This window comes from Bactrocera neohumeralis, unplaced genomic scaffold (assembly GCF_024586455.1).
Source record: "Bactrocera neohumeralis isolate Rockhampton unplaced genomic scaffold, APGP_CSIRO_Bneo_wtdbg2-racon-allhic-juicebox.fasta_v2 ctg165_3, whole genome shotgun sequence".
NCBI lineage: Eukaryota > Metazoa > Arthropoda > Insecta > Diptera > Tephritidae > Bactrocera > Bactrocera neohumeralis.
Window position 1 is genome coordinate 192106 of NW_026089795.1, and position 14314 is coordinate 206419.

At 35.6% G+C, this 14314-nt stretch overlaps 1 protein-coding gene across 1 annotated transcript in view; it reads left to right on the forward strand.

The window, feature by feature from the left end:
* The window catches only part of LOC126766542 (disintegrin and metalloproteinase domain-containing protein 12), a 117383-nt gene that overhangs the window by 86704 nt on the left and 16365 nt on the right, over nucleotides 1–14314 (forward strand). Inside the window, exon 2 of the mRNA XM_050484299.1 lies at nucleotides 12958–13088. Coding sequence (XP_050340256.1) covers nucleotides 12958–13088 — 131 coding nt within the window. The remainder of the gene's footprint in view (nucleotides 1–12957; nucleotides 13089–14314) is intronic.

A 14314-nucleotide genomic window follows, 5' to 3' on the forward strand; every position in this document is an offset into this window, starting at 1 on the left:
CCAAAAAGATCGGCTGATTTCACCCCTCCAGACTTCTTTTTGTGGGGCTTTTTGAAGTCGCGGGCTTATGTCAACAAGCCTCAGACTCTTGCAGCTCTTAAAGACAATATCCGTCAAGAATGTGAGATCCTATCGCCGGAAGTTCTGGCCAAAGTGATGGAAAATGCTATAAAAAGGCTCAAATGACAATCAACTGTGGCGGCAGAATCAAATTTTTTAATTTTTTTTTGAAATTACAGCCAAAAAACATCGAAAGGTAATTTTTGCGCCACCTGTTATGTATGTGTGACGCCTAATTGACCCCTGAAGGTTTAGAGTTGTCGCTTCTCAATAAATTATCGTTTGTCAATTTAAGCAAATTTTTTGTTAATAACCTTTTAAACGCTAATGGTATTTAAAGATTGAGCTGAATGTATAGCGGCCAAAAACTGTTTTATTTTAATGTCCATACATAGAATGAGCATTTGATAGAGAGAAATTGTTTGTCAATAATACAATGAACATTGCCATACGGTCAGCTGGAATACTATACCGTTGGAAGAAAGGTGGGTTTTGAAACCCATTTATAGAAACGTTCTTCAGCACATCGGTTACGGTTGTTTGAATGACTGGGATATGATCAGAAAATGCTCCTTTTATTTTGCTTCTCAGTTTTGGAAACATAGTCACATGGTGATAGATCAGGAGATTACGAAGGGTGCTTGATGAGATATATTAATTTTTTTATCGAAAACTCATTCACGTGTAAACTTTCAATTAATTGTTGTGAAAAACGCGTACACCTATCTCTTCCTCCCAAATCTTCTGTTGAAATTCTCCTAATTGTGTTTTTACTGAACCAACATTCTCATTGTAAAATTTATATCGACACCAATAATTCAAAGCACTTTCTCTGCAAATTCAGCGCGATTACTAGCTTCTGGACGACTTGACTTTAAATCCGTATGTCCATTTTTAAATCGCTTAAACCACGTATAAAGTTGAGTACGACTCATACAATTATCACCCGAAATTTTTTCAACAATTTCCATGCCTAGAAGATTTTTTTTTCATTTTTACATGTGTGTATATGCAAAATTTTGTATTGAAATGGTCTGTCACACGATTTGTAAATACAGTAGACACTGATTTCTTAAGTTTGATTTTAAAAGTTTTAAATTTGTGTATTGAAGCCAGATTATTCAATTTTAGTTCTTTGCGTAAAGATAAATATATATGCACATTCTAAGCTTGTAAAATTTGAGTAAAAACCCTCTGAAAATTTTTTCTATAATTTATATAATTCCAGTCAGAATTCGATTCGATTCATTCAAGAAAGTCTAGATGAATGCATTTTCTGATTGGTTTGATGCTTTACAACCAAATACATAGTGACACCACATTTCGTTTCCTATGCAGATTAGGGTTAAATAAACAATATTGCTCTTGATTGAAGTGTGTTAGTAAATTCAATTAACTTGAGAATTGCGCTACAATTTGTGTTAAATGTTAGTAAGTTCGTTTTCCTGTCAGTGTAAATACCTTTGAAACGTACATATGTATATGACCAGCTTTTAGCTTTTCAGGATTTTTCAAATAGGAGAGATTTGGGTGATTGTTTTTCCTTCTAATTTGGTTGTATGGATCTTCATGATAAGCGAGAAAGGAAGAATAAATTTTATCAAGTGCCAACTTGCCAAGATCAAAGCCGCGGAAATACATTTAGGTCCGTACTGTTTGTTATTTTTATGGGGCCCATTTTAGGTAGAAATACACACTGTTGTTAGAAAAATACGATCTCTCGGTTTCATTAAAGGGAGCTTTAGAAGCTTCAAAAAATCGATTTTTTTTTACTTAAATCTCTTTAAAAATAATCTAAGAATATGTCCCCAAAGTTATAGATGGGAATTCGAAGTATTTTCGAAGCTAGAAGGGAAATAGTGACCGAGCGTCTAGCAGATATATTAGCGCTTGGGCAGAAAGCGAAAACTTTGACGCGCGATTTCTCGGTTTTTCATTTTTACAATTTCTCTTAATTGGCGGGCAGGATAGAAAAAAAACTAAATGTGGTATGGAATTGGGGCAAAGTTTATTATCTTTGGCATTAAATTATCTTCTAGTTGAATTAAAAACGAACTAAGAAAAGTCAAGTCTGAAAATATTTTTAAACAACATAAAGTAAAATTTTTTTGGTCAAAAACTACTTTTTTTCAATTTTTAAAAAGTTTGTAAAATTTGACACTTTTTTGGATTTTTTTTTTTTAGTTTAACTAGAAAATAAATTATTACAAAATATGAATCTCTTCGAATTTTGTATTTCCCATAGAAATTGCGATCTGCATTCTGCCCGCCGTCCGACAAGTGCACATGCGAGATGCATCGGGCAATTGCTTCCCAAAGGCAGAATATCAAAGATTTCGTATCCAAAAAATTTGTGAATGATGTTTAAATATATAACTATAAACCCTAGAAATTTCGTTTTAATCAATTATTTCTTTCCTTCCCAAAAAAATCCTCAAAAAAATCGTTTTTTTTAAGCCTCTAAAGCAGGCTCCCCCCTTAAATAACTCCCACATAGGCCGACATACATACATGTATGTTATAATGGCAATAACAGCGTAAGCGGTGTCTATGCCAGAGAAGAAAGAAGATGTAGTACTACATAACGTAAGTAGTATTAACTCAACTGGAAGTTCAAAAATCTTTATATCGCGTATATGGGGGCTAAGTGAAGTTCTATATTGATCCGAGTCAACCCATTTTTGACATAAAAATGTATTATTATCAAAGAAACATTTCCCCCGAATTCCTATAACAATAGCCCGACACTTAAAAAAAAATGCAAAAAGTGAGTCATTCGCTCTGGGGTCTACATATTCGGAATGTGGGAGCTTGAACAGTTATGGTCTGATTTTGGCTATTTTTAAACTCGAAATAGCAAAACTCTAGGGCACTGTTTGTGCAAAGTTTCCAATTTTGATCTTGGCTCCTATAAATATTTCTTGTATCATCCTGGTATATCAATTAATGTATCTGGCGCATTTAGATATTTATTTATCGCGCTTTTAGTACAAGCCCGTTACAAGGGGAGAATGAGAGGTTATAATCTGATTTAATGCAGTTTCACACTGTCGGTAAAGACTTTTTTATAAGAATTGATCCAAGCGAATTTGGTTATTTTATAGTAGCTATAGTGGTTTAGGAGATATGTACCTTAAATTTATTTAAGGACGGGATCATATCTATTTTTTCGAAGGTCTTAGCTCATAGAAGAACAAAACTACTATATATTATATTTATATAAAATAAAATCAGTACTCTTTTTTAAACCTATATTTTGAAAAGTGAGTCCCATCTTGAGCTTTTATAAATTTTTGTTATTCTATCGAAGAAATTAAGAAGAGATGTTATTATTGCGATAAACGAAAATTCAAGTATTTCAGGGTTAAACTCATCGTTTGCGCCTTTAATAAATATTATTATGTAATCGCTCATATCCATAAATATTTTGAAACAAAATGTTTTTTATTAATTACAAATCGCAAAAAAATGTTATATGAAAAATGCGTGTTCTTAAGCTTATTGAAAGAGAAGCCGCTCCTCGTCTTTATTGTGTCATCAACCGACAAGTGTGTGCCACTTAGAGATGGGCACATTCACGCCAAAATTGTAGTGAAATAATAAAAAGTACGTTTAACATATGGTATGCAGCCTTTAATTGAAGACGTCTTAGCAATTATAAAAAGCTCAGCCGAAGTGCGATAAATGCAGTATCTTTTACGCTGTTAATATTAGACGATGACGTGTTCTCTCACGATGAATTGCAAAATAATATAAAAATATCTTTTAAAATGTAGAATTTTTATGAATTATATAATACGCTTAGAAAACGATATTGTGATACAGAACTTTTTTTGTATTTTAGTCTTTAATACAACTAAAATTTAGTTAAGTTTTATTATAATATTCATTTTTATTTTAGTAGAAATTTTCCTAATTTTTCGACTTCTAAAAAAAAAAAAAATATACTAGCATAATGTTGAACTCTTACTCTCTTACTACACTCGTTTTCATTTTGAAATTTTCATCTAAGTTTTCGATTTCATCCTTCTTAGGTCTTTATGATTTAATGACGTATATTCCTATTTTATAATATATTTTGGTCTTCTAGTGACTGAAATTAGGTGACGTAGACATAATTTGACTGTTCATAAATTTCGCCAATGAATACTCACAACTAGAGGAGTTAGATGTCTGTGCCTCAACAACCTAGAATCTCTTTTATAAAGATGCAAGCCAAGAATAAAAAATATCACCATATTGTGCATAAATAACAGTTTTCTCACGCAGTCATTTCAAGTTTCCAAGCCAGTAGAAGTTATTTTATTTTAGTCTAAAGTCCAATGACAACCTACTACTATGAGCAAAAAAATAGTAAGACTTTGTTCATATTTTTAAATTTCTTAGTTTATTCTTCGAAATCTACTTATGTCGTTCCCCTCAAAGTAACCCGCTTTGGTTCCGTAACACTTGTGTCAACGTTGTGTCCAATCCTCGAAACAGCTGTTAAAAGTCAATTTCCGGAATAGCCTTCAATAAGCATAGTGATTCAAGCGGTACTTTGAGTTTGCTGAATTGCCAGAAGGCGAAAAACTACGAAGAATCAATGCAGTATGCGACAGTGCATTATCATGGTACAAAAATCAAGAGTTGTCGGTTAATAATTTCGTCCTCGTTTTACGAAAAGCTTCGCATAAACTCAAATAGTATTCCTCGTTGATAGTATGGCTTGTTGGAAGGAATTTGGTGTGCACCACACCTCGATAGTCGAAGGAAACTGTCAACATATCTTGCATTTTGACATCCTTTCACGTGATTTTTTCGTCTTAGGCTCACCTTTGCCTAGATATTCGCTGATTGATCGTTTGTTTCTGGTCGTAAGCATATATCCAAGACTCATCGCCAAACGTTCCATGACATCCTGGTAGTCGGAAAACATTGTTCTATAGACATTAACGCGACGCACTTATTTCGAAAAAAATAATGATTTTCGCCCGAAATTCAAATTAAAAGTCTTCCTTCTTTTTGCCCACAGTTGCATAGTATGTAGAAGAACCGATAAAGACATTGGGTCTAATGTTTTATATGTAAAAATATCGAAACGAGGTCTGGTTCGTCTTTTTGCTCTACACAATCTAATTTGCTGGTCATAACTTAAAAATTAATCTAGACACATACATACATACACAACGTTGCCTTCTCTACACGGCCTTCTTTCCAAAAACGCTCAACAGCCGTTTTTATTGCAAAATTTTATAGCCGTCTGCTAAATAGTACACTTTTTTGTTGTTGTTGAGGAACATAAACATTTTATTATGGCGCTAGTGTCGCATCAGTGACCAAGTAATGGCATCTTGCAAGTTCATCAAACCGTGTTGGCGGCGCTGACAGTCGAAATATCAGTGTAAACAAACCCAGACACATACATATATGTACATATATACCCACATACATACTTATGCATTTATATACACAAACAAATAATAAGTAGTGAACTCGCTTTGTAGGTGGCAGTTAATAAGCGAGACTCATTTATTACAACCCATTGAGTAGGCTGCGGATTTGTGGAACGCCATTCGCAATGCAACAACAAATACGACATGAAAATGCTCAAGCACTGGCTGGCATCCATCAGTAAGAGCAGCGTATTTCATCAAATGTCACCGATGAAACACAAACGAATCAGGCTTCAATCACTCACCAGCTTAGAATTTATTGTGCGCAGGCGTAGGCGTGCAAATCGGCAGCACAAACATATGTATGTTGATATGTTTATACAAATTTACTCGTGTGTCAATCCGTGGTGTCGACAAATCCTATCAGCATTGCAAGCTGTTATCCTGAGATGAGTGCGACATACAAAAACCCACAAACAACATCAGCGCATGTGGCACATAAATAGCATTGTTTGTATGTTTGTATTAGCCACTTATGTCAGTCGCTATGCTCCTGCTGGGCCGCTGATCCAGTTTTAATTGCAGCGCTTTGCTGTCATCCGACACTCAAAGAGTGAAAACGACTCATGTTGCATGCGGTGTCAGCGCTTAGCGCCCATATGTGTGCTACATATGTGATGATGATATTTGCGTTGTTGGCATGTAATGTCGAAACATTTACAGCCTTCCGTGCAGTGACATCTTTTTCAAATATTGATTTTCGTGGCGTCCTCGTACTCGGTCGATGCTGACAGGGTCACAGTGAACGAGTTATGTGTGCGCCACGGCGCCTGCTGCGTTACACATAGATACATGTGCGGCGCATACATGTGCGCACATTACTTATGACAAGTGCAGGGAAGATATCCTTGCGGTTGGAGGTCACTTTCGGTTATTACACACATACATACGTTTGCGCTAATGAATAGCGGAACGCTCATTGTTTACATGTTTTGTGTAGATGAATGCACGTCTTGTTTACTTCATTAGGATATCGCACTCCAGCCTTGTGTGTACTTGATTTGTTCACCTCACTGTTCCCCCTTGCCACATTTACATCTTACTTTTGATTTTATTACTTTCTGTAATAATGCATTCTTTGTCAATTCTGCATTCCGTCAAATTGCACATCATAATATATTTTGCGTCGCTCCCTAGATACGTGTGTATATACGGTGATCGGGTGATCCATTTCGAGATTCATTTCTTGAAGAAAAAACAAAAAAATTTCAAATTTAATGAGGAGTGTTTATTATCATTCGAAAGAAAAATCGTTGGCATTTATTTTTTGAATATTATCTCCTTCAGTCCAATTTTCTGTGAAATTATCTGCTCACCGAAGTGTTCTCTCAATAAATCCATTGATTGATGCGATGTGTGGGAAGTTACGCCGTCTTGTTGAAACCAAATGTCATCGAGACTAGGAGCTTCAATTTCAAGTATCAAATAGTCGGTTATCAGGGCGCGATAACGGTCGCCATTGACGGTTACGTCCTCACCCGCATCATTTTTGAAGAAATATGGACCATTCCAAACCGTTGTTTTATCTAGATGAAATGGCAGCTTTTGAGTCTCTTCAGGTTGCCCTTTGTCCTAAATGCCACACTTATGCTTGTTTACATACCCACTGATCCATAAGTGGGGCTAAGCGCAGCTCGAAAACGTGGGATCTTATTGAAACTTGTCAAGAGCCCATAGCGAAGCGATGACGTCTGGGAGGATCGAGGGGCTTCAATCCTAGCAAAAGTTGTATTTTTTACGCTTTCAATTTAAGATCTTGACGTAAAATTCGCCAAGTCGCTCCAGACGTCTGCGTGATGGACGTGGTCTATTCAATAATGAATGCTGGGTCTCAAGGTGGGTGATGGTGCTGCGAATAGTACGCTAAGTGGATCGATTATGTTGGCCATAAGTTGAGCAATTTTAATCGATGTTCTAGCGTAAGTCCTTCCATGATGTAATACCAAACAATACTGAACAAAAATAATATGACATTTTGACACGACTCACGCATGATCTGTCAAAAAAGGCTTTTGAAAAATATACATCTACTTCGATTACCCGTTATGTAGCAAATGTCCTTGCGTTGCTCAACTTGGCTTCACAAAGTACACCGTTACGTGGGAGCAAGCTCTTTAATGGAACTGTGTTGTCAGCACGATGTGAAATATTTACATGTGCTTGTTTACGTATAGTATATTCTTTTTATGTGTGTAAATGGTAGTTATGTATGGATATGTGTTGCCAATATGCCATATGCATTTTTAAATTACTTTCACATTGCTCGGGGCGTTGATGGTAGCGCCCATTAGCATTTTCCATTTCAACACTTGTTATTTCTTGTGATGATTTTTCGAGATACTTATCTTCATGAAATTATTATTCAAGAAACGGTGCAATCTTCAATGATATTGTTCAGATCGAATTACTATAGCATATACCTGCCATATACATTTCCGGACACAATCAAATTCCTACAAAGAGACCTTTGTATTTCTGAAGTCTTTTATAGCTTCGGTGCTACCGGAGATAATGTTTTTTCTTGTTTTAAAGAGATTTCTCCAGATTCAGGGATAACTATAGAGTACAATTAAATATTAATCAGACAGATACAAACACCTATCTTATAATTTGAAACTAATTAACTAAATCTTTGTCTACATTTCTATTCGATGCTACCGTATAAAAGAAATTACTTTCTTTTGATACTTTTTATTGGCCTACTACAATTAGTCTCAAAATAACACATGCTCAAACTAAAACGTCAAAAAAAAAAATCAAAAATGCCATTAGGCATATGTTCCTTTACGACTTATCGCAGACCCCAACTTGACTAATTCAAACAACATCTCAAATAGTCTAAACAGCAGCCCATGAATTCATTCAAAGCGTTCGAAAACACATTATCCGATACGCACGGCTTCTGTCAGAACATTTTGCGATTCAGATGGAATACGAGTATTTCGTTTAGGCAAATAATAAATATTACTGTTGATGACTGGATCAATGAGAGGAGAATTTTTGGAACCAAGACTTGTCAGGCCATGTCTATCCTTACTCAAAAAAGAGTAAAATAAGTTGTATTACAAAGTCCTTAAAGTACGGTTCATAAGGTAGGTTCTTAAAGAACAAATGTGACTAAGATTAGTAAGCTTTCAAGAACAATATCAAATATAGGGATAAGGAATGGTACTCTATACTCATAATTCTTCACTCAATTTTCAGGCTACAATCCCATAAGTCGATAGCACGAAACCTCCCATATATGTAACCCGTTCGAAGACTGATTGAAACGTATAGAACGCCTCAATTTTTACATAATACCAGGCATCTATAAATAAAAGCGATAAACTTATATTCATTATGTAATTAATTCACAAAAAATCGGAATGTTAAGCAATTAAGAAGTAATAAAATGAGGAAAAGTAAATATTCAGTAGGCGAAGCCCAGAAAGATTCCCTTATCCGCTGTTTTTTTAAGTTTGAGTGAAAACATGTCATTCATATTTATTTAAATTAAGTGCATAAACACCTCACCACATTATCATTTTCATAAAAAATCTGCGTACCAGCTTTAGTGTTGAGTGAATGCGTAAGTAATTTAAAATGATTTTCCCTCCATAGACTATTTCGAGTGCAAATTCAACGTCATATGGCACACTCAAACACACATTCAGTGCCAGCGCCAGCAGCCCATTTTAGGGCCTCGCGATATCTTTGAACCGGCACTAAATATGTACATATGTGTCCAAAAATATTTTAAATACTTCACGGCAGATTTACGAAAATTAGACACATTTTAAATGCCGGCATTTATGTTCTGCGAGGACTCTCTCTCTCTCTCTCTCTTTATATTTTATAGAGTTAATTAGTTTTACATCATTGTTGTAGTCGCGCTGCCGTCGGTGCTCGACGATAATAATCGAAAGTGGGGCAAAACTGTGCCTATAAGCTATGTTCGGCATGCGCTTGTCTTCTTATTTTTCTTCAGATTTTTTCTCAATTTTTTTTTGTGGAAGTCGCGGTCGTTTGTCAAAGCAGGCGCGTGGAAAATCCATCCCACTCATACACAATTCCCTTGAAAAGTTTATAAAGAATTTCAGATTTATTTTTAAATCTTGTCACTTTAGTGTGTGTCATGCATGGTCTAGGTAAATCGTTACAAAGTGCGTCTAAAGAGGATTATTTATGCGTAGACGAAAAGTTCGCTGCACAGTGTGACTTTCTATTGAAGCAAGTTGACAAAATTATTGAAATAAGAAATATGAAGTATTTCCAGAGATTGTATAAGATATATTATATTTCAGAAAATATGTATGATGGTAGTTATAGGCCTTCTGATTTGTTAAATCCATGTACATTTCAGAAGGTCAATTATATTTAGTAAATATCTTGTGAAAAAAGTAGCCAATGTGTTTATTTTGGAAATTTCTTCAATTTGCCTTTAATGTAACTGCCATGGTTTACAATTTGGCCTTATTTGAGCTACATGTAATGAATCGCTGCTTTCTTATCAGATATACTTATGTATATGTATACGTAAAAGCAGAAAGAAGGTGGTATAAAACCCATTAAGTACTGTCAAAAATTGTAATACCAAAACTTATTCAATTAATTTTAGGAAGTTTACAGACAGACATAAAAAACGACCTAGTCGAAATCAAGGGGTTTATAAATTTTAGGCCCGATGGTGAGCAATTCTTAAAGTAAATAGAGCAATAAAATAACATCATCGTCGTCTATTTTTTTTTTTGACTTCATATCTTTTTTTTAGTGATTTTAGCAACTTTATGCTTGAAATAAAATATAATTGTACATAGAAAAGGAAAGGCATGAACGCTACTCGCAATCTAGGAGATTATATTTTTTTGGCTCGAAGGGATACAATTTTTCTACCAAATAGAGCTACACAATTTCATGTCTGTAAGCGCCAGGTTTCAATCTGTAGGTCTAACAACAAAAGCTTGCTTGAGCAGCTGGTATAGTTTATTCGATTGGCTACTTTCAAACGCTTGGCGTTGGACCGTCAAACTGGTGTGGCTATGAGTTATGACTTTACTAAGAAACAATAAATTTCCTTGTATTAATTTTTACTTTAATTTATTAATTTATTATTTTTTTGTGCTTATTTCATATTATTATATTTTATTTCCTCACGTTCAACCCTGAAAAGGGTATAATTAATTTGCCATGACGTTTTTAACACTTAAAAAGAAACATTCGAGATCCTTTTAAATATATGTGCATTAGGGTGTTTTTTTTTTTTTTAATTAATTTATTAATTTTTTCAGTCCCGTCACGAAATTTCCTTGGAAATACTCTAAAAAAAATTCCCTGAAAATTTTAGCCCTTAATATTAACATTAAGAACTGGACCAAGGCATGTAAAAATTTTCCATAGAAAATACACTACAATCGTGATTTTTTATCTTTAAATTCCTACAGATCAGAGGTATTTTATGGCATCCCTTTGACTTTAGGCGCATATTTTTCAGAATTGTTCACTCTATAAAAGTGCCTAGTGCAACGAAGTCGAAACTCACACCGGCATGGTAGTAAGGGGCTCTAAACCTGATTTTTCCATGAAATTCGCATTTTTTGTATATATCTCGTAAATGACAGGAGCTTTAGAAAAAATGCCACGACAAATTTGTTGGAAATTTTATTTGCCATAAAAAGGTCCGAGGTCAAAAACGTTATCATTAATAATTCTCTAGATATTCAGCTTTTTAATTAAGGCTGTATGGAATTTTCATAGCATTTTTATTACATATCATTTATGAAAATTCTATAAAGCCTCACTTTGTAGCTTATATTAGTAGCTGTCATAATAGTGAACGGTAAAAAAAAATGTTTGTATGAAAAAATTTTGATTTGCACGAAATTTGGCGTGGATTTATTGTTTTGTTAAAGTCAGTTTAAATTTTCATAAACATAGATTTTCATCTACTTAATTTATTGTACTGTGTTTGAATAAATAAATATTTATATCTTGGTCGCAAAAATATATTTTTTCATTCTCAAATACGACTTCACAACTTACAGCTCCGTTTTATCTATCTTTTGACCTTTGAAAACACGTCGCCGCACTTAGATCAATTTAGTTTTCAAGTTTACGCCCTGCCCTTGCAAAAGTCATCAAATATTAAATGAATTTCTTGAGACAACATCGCTTGGTATTTGTTGGTGTGTGTAAATTTCAGCTACTTTGGCTGTCAACGCAATCAAAACTTTTCCAGCTCAATTTGTTAAAATCTCTCTCATCGTATCTGCTATTGTATTTTCGTTGTTACGGCTTCGCGTTGACAAATTGGCGCTGATGTCAGCTCATAATAATAACATATACACTGACTTATTATTACAGTTACTGAGCACTTTTATCGCCGCATCTGTGTTTTGATGACAGTTCATCCAACACCCGTCTCACGTCATAATCGAGCAATGATTGCCATCAGTAGATTACTGTTTAATTCACTCATTGCTCGTAATTACCGCAAATCATTTACGAACGTTCATACATGCATATGCTTGGATGTATGTGCATACAGTGGCAACCAAACCGCCTAGTAGCCCGTAACAACAAAAGCAACAACCACTTTACCGTGTGAAATAGTAGACGGCTGGTTAGCATATCTTATCTCTGCCTGCTCATCGGTGCTCATGCTCAGAGCTTATAATTACATGCTTGTCCGCCAAGGGTTACGGCAGAGTTGGTCATGTCGTTGGGCCCTACTGGCTGTCGTCTCACACAAAGTCACTAGTCTTTGGGCTCTGTGGCGTTTCACAGCCGCCACGCACCTTGTGCTGTCATCTAATGCCACGTAATTAGAGACTAACCACAGTTTCTCATGTTCAATTATGGTGGATTGGTGCAGCGTGCCTCTTACCTAGTTCCCAGTGCACATGCACACTCCCTTACTCGCCCACTCCTCTTTCGCGCGCTCGACACGGTGTCACAGCTTGTTGGCTATTACATAAATCTGGACTACTAAAGTTTGTCAATGTCAATGCTTCGCGTTGCACTCCAGCTTGTGCATCTTCGCAAGCCCACATATGCATTGGTATGAGTGGCACGCACACAGCCACACTAATCTATATACAAATTTATGGTTAACATTTGCTGTGGTTCGATGCCTTGTAAATGTGTAATGTTGCTAGTTGATAGACTGGCACACGTAAGCTTCCACCTTAGCGGCATGTGTAAATCTTTTTTCCAGTTTGTATTGTTGTTGTCCTTAGCATTTAAAATGTCATTACATTTCTAAATCTTCGCCGCCCGTGTCCGCCGTACTGTCATTAACACTTTGAAGCAATCGTTTCGTGATTTTTGGTGTTGTTGCACAGTGTTCTATTTTTTACTTTTTCCCCACCTTTTACCGGTTTTTCTCACTCTATAGGGATTCACACTTTTTCTTTCACTAAATTTACCTAATTCTCTGTTTTTCCATATTCTTCTAATTTTCGTTTTTTATTATCTTTTACAGCACATTCATCATATCCACAGACTGGTGATTTTTTTCCTGCCCTTAATGAGTTCACAAGCCATTCCGTGATACGCCCTGAAATTCTGCATGGGCGACACAAACGCGCCTTGCGAAGCACATTGGATGCGGAGGTGAGTAAAATGTTATAAATATGAAAAGATAATGGGAAACAACTACATCAAAATATTGGAATTGGTCCTTTGCGATGAATATATCTATAATACCAACCAGGTGATGAAACCCGAAAACTTCTAATGCTAGCCAACATATTATCAAAACTATAAAAAATAATCACTGAAGTGAAAGAACCTCCTTAGTTGTTTTCTTTCGTTATAAGCAGCAAAGTTAGTCGTGAAGTGAGCTAGTCAAAATCGTATTAACCTCAACGCTGGTGGTGAACTAAATTATTCTTTATTTCGTATGACGATTTCAATATGTGGACTACATATCAGATCATTAATCAGCTTACACATGGTCAGAGTTTTTACATTGCTTCATAAACCTTTAACCCATGACGACCCTGAACGGCCTCCGGTTCAAAATACTTTTATTAAAGGGTGATCCATTTCGAGGTTTCGTCTGTTTTAAAGAAAAAAAAACAAAGGAATTTCAAATTTAATGAGGAATGTTTATTATCATTCGAAAGAACATCCTTTGGCATTTATTTTTTGAAGATTATCTCTTTGAAATGTTGGCCGCGGCTACGTCTCAGATGGGCCATCCGTTTGCGTTCGATGACTCGTTCGAGCATTTCGACTGGTAACTGGCGAATGACCTGAATCGAAGCGGGATTGCAAGTTAATATTTCTGGATGAAATGACAACTCTTGAATCTCTTCAGGTGTCCCAAGTGCGGAAATTTTGTTTATTTACCTATTAAGCCAGAAATGGGACTCATGGCTGAACAAAATTTGGCTGGAAAACGTCGGATCTTCTTGTAACTTTTCAGGACCACAAAGAGCTATGTGATGTCGCTTGGAAAAGTCGAGTATTTTGTACGCTTTCAATTTAAGATCCCGAAATGCACCAAGTCGTTTCATACGTCAGTCCGAGTTGTTGCGAACGGCGCCGAGTCGACTCCCCACGGTCTTCGTGTACACTCTGAGCTACAGCTACTATATTTTCTTCAGTGCGTTATGGACGGGATCTATTCGGCCGAATATTATTCAATAATGAATGCTGGGTCTCAAGATGGGTGATGGTGTTGCGAAAAGTAGGCCAATTATGTCGACCATAAGTTCAGCGAAGCGCGGGAAACACTTTCTTGATCGAACGTAAATTTTTTGTAATAAAATCGAACGATTTGTAGACATTGTTCAGGCGTAAGTCTTTCTATGATGAAATGCCAAACAATACTG